Genomic DNA, 4,979 nt, shown 5'->3' on the forward strand with positions numbered 1-4,979 from the left:
ATTTGCTACATCTTGAATTAAATAAAGCGATTAAAGTCATATGATAAACTTGACGGATACTATAACATTAATAATATAACTAGCAGAGAGCCCGCGCTTTGCTGCGAGTGCGACATATAACCATAATACGGATACTATAACACAATAAATTCCTAAAAGTAACAGTATTATGGTCATATTTCACACGCGCAGCAAAGCGCGGGCTCTCTGCTAGTATATATTGATCGACTTTATGCATGTTTTAAATATTCAACTATAAAATAAACTTCACACATACAAATTATTTTGTTAAAATAATCTTTTTTAAGTTTCAAAAGTTAAGTAGAATATTCAATTTGCATTTGTAGTTGTCATTAGTGAGTTTTATAAATAAAATACAAAGATAGTTAATATCGTGTTATGCATAGTTAGTTTCATAATATTACTTCCTACTTTTATAATGCACATAAAAATATCCTTATGTTCACGGTTTTGTTAGGTTTTAATAAATGTTAATATGTTATGAACCGAAGCTTTAACTGCTGTGAGTGGGTTTGGTAAAACCGGTAACAACAAGTTGTATCGGTTTGACGAGTTGTCTTAATGATTTACACCATTTTTTTTTCAGATCATCAGTTTGCGTCAAAACTCTAAAATTGATAAAGATGATTAATGATTATAACCCACCAAACACCGAAAACCAAACTGTTTAACTTTCAAACTAGTCAAACCAATCAACTTAACTACCATTATATTATATCAGCATCCTGTCTACAACACCCCCCCCCCCTATCTTCTCCCATTCAACATGCAAGTCAAAAAATTAATCGGTGCCTCTTTCTTAGCAGAAATCCCTAATCAAATCGTATCGATGCTTCAACCCCTAACGGAATTAGTTTTGACATTTTTTAAACCCCACGTAAGAAGAGGAGGGGGTGTTATGAACCTTCCTTCCAAATTATAATATACACACACAGCTTCATTACCAGCCGCCGGCCCTTACTCTTTCTTGCCAACTTCACCATTTAAATACTCCACCAAAGGCCATAAGCGTCTCTTTATCGCCAAAAGCCATTCTTTTTATTTATTTATTTATATATATATAACACCTCCTCTCGTCTAGGGTTTTGACCACCAACTCACATTCATTCATTCATGGCTTCTTCTATTCTCAGATCCACCAACCCATCACCTGCTCTTCATGCATCACTACAATCATCCTCCAATCCCACACCTCTCAAGGTCTAATCTTGATTCACCACTTTAATCTTAACGTCTTTTTGTTCAAATTTTGTGTTTTTTTTCAGGTGTCATCGTTGAACTTCAAATCCAACGTGTTTGGTGCAGCTGTTAATGCCGAATCTTCATCTTTACAGTTGGGTTTTTGTTTTTACATCTGGGTTTTTAGGGTTTTCATTGATTCATAATGATTTGATTATTGATTGATTTGTTTTGGTAATTAGGACGTCACGTGCGTACTGCATTCAGCCGATTAAAGCTACAGCTACCCAGACACCTCCTACTGTTTCAAGTAAGTTCATTTAAACCTTTTTGTAACATGCCCACCAACTGTTTGATGAAATGCCTCATCCAGTTTTTTTTTTTTTTTTTTTTTTTATAATAAATTTTGTTTGCTTGGGTTTTTTTTGTAGAGTCTAGCACTGGTGGGAAGACTCGAGTCGGAATCAATGGTATGATTTGTTACTATTTTTATGTGTAGAATTTAAATTGGTGGTGATTTAGTAAAGTTTATAGATTTATTTACTTTTTGAATGGTTGCTGTATTTAGATGAAAATGGGAATATAATGGTCTTGCTTATATGATAAATATATGTTATTTTGTTTGTTTATGTGGGATGATTTGCAGAGTTTTACTGTATTAACTTGAATCTTGCAGGTTTTGGAAGAATTGGAAGGTTGGTGTTGAGAATAGCGACTTTTAGAGATGATATCGAGGTTGTTGCGGTCAATGACCCTTTTATTGATGCCAAGTACATGGTAAGGATGAACTTTTATGTCACGGTTTTCTTGATTTTGTTTGATGGCTACGTTTGACTCAAATCATAAGCGTGTTTTGTTTTGACTAAAATCACATTTTACCAGTCAATACTCCCTATTTAATGTAAGGTAGCAAAATAAAAATCGATTTCTTGTTTTCAGAAGTAAAAAAACTTATATTTATGTTAAGACAAGAAGATAACAAAATTGAAAAGGGTTGGATAATCGAATGCTTAATGTTATGGACGGTTGGATACTTTCACAATTATATTAATAACCATGAGATGAATACCTTTTTCAGGCTTACATGTTGAAGTATGATTCTACTCACGGTCTGTTTAAAGGAACCATCAAGGTGGTTGATGAGTCAACTTTGGAAATCAATGGAAAGCAGATAAAAGTATCTAGCCAAAGGTATTAAAAATTTGTCTTTTGTTGTCAAAATCTATCTATACTAAATTATTTGTGACCCAAGCTTTTATGAAACTGATCATAAGCTTCATACTCTGTACTCAGAGATCCTGCAGCTATTCCATGGGGTGATTTTGGAGCCGACTTTGTTGTGGAATCTTCTGGAGTTTTCACAACTCTTGATAAGGCTTCAGCACACAAGAAGGTAAAAAATTGAGTTTGGTTTGTTAAAGGACATATGTAACACCTTAGGTTGACTTTTCATGGTGTCAATGTGCAGGGTGGTGCCAAGAAGGTGGTTATCTCAGCTCCATCAGCTGATGCACCGATGTTTGTTGTGGGAGTAAACGAGACCACATACAAGCCTAACATGGATATTGTATCCAATGCCAGCTGCACCACTAATTGCTTGGCTCCTTTGGCCAAGGTACACATTCTTTTTTGGTTTTCCGCATTTGTTGGCCTCATTTTCTTTGTTTACATTTATGGATTTGTAATTTGTACAGGTGGTTCATGAGGAGTTTGGTATTGTTGAAGGTTTGATGACAACTGTGCATGCTAAAACAGGTCTGTCTGCCGCTTTATGTTTGTGCATTTTGGTGTGCATAAATACCCAATTTTTTGTTTTTTACATTTATAAAAGGGTAATGATTATATTGTTATGCACATATTTGTTTAGCTACACAAAAAACCGTTGATGGACCCTCAATGAAGGATTGGCGTGGAGGTCGCGGTGCTTCACAAAACATCATCCCTAGTTCGACTGGTGCTGCCAAGGTACGGTATTTTGAACTTGACCGGAAATCGTTTATTTTGTGATTAGTGAAAACTTTTGAGTTAAAGTTCCGGAAGTTGCTTCATTTTCTACATTTTCCAATAATTTTGGAATTGGCTAAAGAATTTAAGGAAATTTTCACATTGAAGATTTAATGTTATTTGTAATTTGTAAGTTAGATCTAACAAATACCAACACATATACATTAAAATTCCCTTGAATACTATAATACTTCTTTTGTGCAGTTACTTGGGTCAACTTGGGTCATAAGAAATTGGTTTAAATATTTAATTGTTGACATTCTTTTCAATTATGGGTTTTTATAACCTCTTTTGTAAGAGGAATATATTTCATTTCGTCTATATTTTCATGCATGCACATGGTAAATTTTTTATATTTTAATGTTTGAATCCGAATACTATGTACTTTTTAAATGTTATATATAATTAGGAAAGTATAGGGTATAAGTATTGAGTAGATATCGATGCTAAATTGGTTTTTTTCAGTTAATGATCATGTTTATTATATAATGTGTAATTTGAAGTGTAACAATTTATTTTAGTGAGCTATTGTTGTCACTTGTTATTGATGATCATAGGTTCATTCATGACAAGTATCTTTTTAATTTGTAACTATTACTGCCAAGACAATATTTAACTGGTCAACCGAACCCAATTTATACTCCTTTATTTTGAAATTGCCTGTTTTGATCTGTTACCAACCCTCCTAAATCACCGTCTCTAATCATTCATATGTTAAAATTGCAGGCTGTAGGGAAGGTCTTACCAGAACTAAATGGGAAACTGACCGGTATGGCCTTCAGAGTCCCAACAGCAAATGTCTCCGTTGTGGATTTAACTTGTCGACTTGAGAAGAGCGCTTCTTATGAAGACGTTAAAGCCGCAATCAAGTATGCCATTTAAGATTACCTTATTAAGTTTATTGTAATTACCATGTAATTAGCAAGTTGACTCATAAATGGTCTTTTCTTTGTATCGTAGGTATGCCTCTGAAGGTCCCTTGCAAGGAATTCTTGGATACACCGATGAGGATGTTGTCTCCAATGACTTTGTTGGTGATTCCAGGTCATTCTAGTCTTCATTTTTACTTTTGACGTTTTTCACGTTTAACATTCTTAAGGCAATATCTTGCAATTCTTGGTTTTCTGGCATATAACGTTTTTCTTTTTATTTCAGGTCAAGTATTTTCGATGCAAAGGCCGGGATAGGGCTAAGTGCTTCATTTGTGAAGTTGGTGTCATGGTATGACAATGAGTGGGGTTACAGGTAACATAATCCATCCATACATACAGACTCTTTTTAAGTCTTTTTGTCATTTTTAATCCTTTAGATAATGTATTAACTCAGGGTTCATTTAATTTTGTGTGCAGCAACCGAGTGTTGGATTTGATCGAGCATATGGCGTTGGTAGCCGCAACTTCCCACTAAGGTGAACGCGTTTGGGAATTTTTGTTGTTGCTGTTCTAATGAAAAAGGATGGCATAGAATCTTGTTTTTGATCTTATGAACTGTTACAAATGTAGGAAATAAAGGGATGATATATGTGGTTGGCATTTGCCACCTGGTGATTGGTTTGACATTATTTTTCTCCTATATGAATGTTTTGACATCATTTACTTAAATCATTCACTTATATTTATATTTCTAACGCTTGAAACAAAATAATTTCATGTATTCATTTTTTTAGCAACCAGCAAAACTTTTTATTAACCCTAGCAAGGTGCTAGAAACCACCAATTACAAACACCAATCAACTGAGCGTGAGTTATTACGATTCACGCCCAACCATTGATGTA

The 4,979-nt window shown here is 34.2% G+C and overlaps 1 protein-coding gene across 1 annotated transcript; it reads left to right on the plus strand.

Annotated features, from left to right (window-relative positions):
• The first annotated feature begins 1,026 nt into the window (after positions 1 to 1,026).
• Positions 1,027 to 4,769, plus strand: LOC143558071 (glyceraldehyde-3-phosphate dehydrogenase GAPCP1, chloroplastic-like). The gene is made up of 14 exons (XM_077046993.1): positions 1,027 to 1,221; positions 1,287 to 1,354; positions 1,443 to 1,510; positions 1,632 to 1,670; positions 1,877 to 1,977; positions 2,279 to 2,391; positions 2,494 to 2,593; positions 2,669 to 2,815; positions 2,895 to 2,955; positions 3,068 to 3,165; positions 3,931 to 4,073; positions 4,165 to 4,248; positions 4,360 to 4,449; positions 4,554 to 4,769. The coding sequence occupies exons 1-14, from the start codon at positions 1,135 to 1,137 to the stop codon at positions 4,609 to 4,611; spliced, it is 1,257 nt and encodes a 418-aa protein (XP_076903108.1). The 5' UTR covers positions 1,027 to 1,134; the 3' UTR covers positions 4,612 to 4,769.
• Positions 4,770 to 4,979: the final 210 nt, after the last annotated feature.

Source organism: Bidens hawaiensis, unplaced genomic scaffold, assembly GCF_021521415.1.
Source record: "Bidens hawaiensis isolate Kalapana, Puna unplaced genomic scaffold, B.hawaiensis_p1.1 tig00019320_1, whole genome shotgun sequence".
NCBI lineage: Eukaryota > Viridiplantae > Streptophyta > Magnoliopsida > Asterales > Asteraceae > Bidens > Bidens hawaiensis.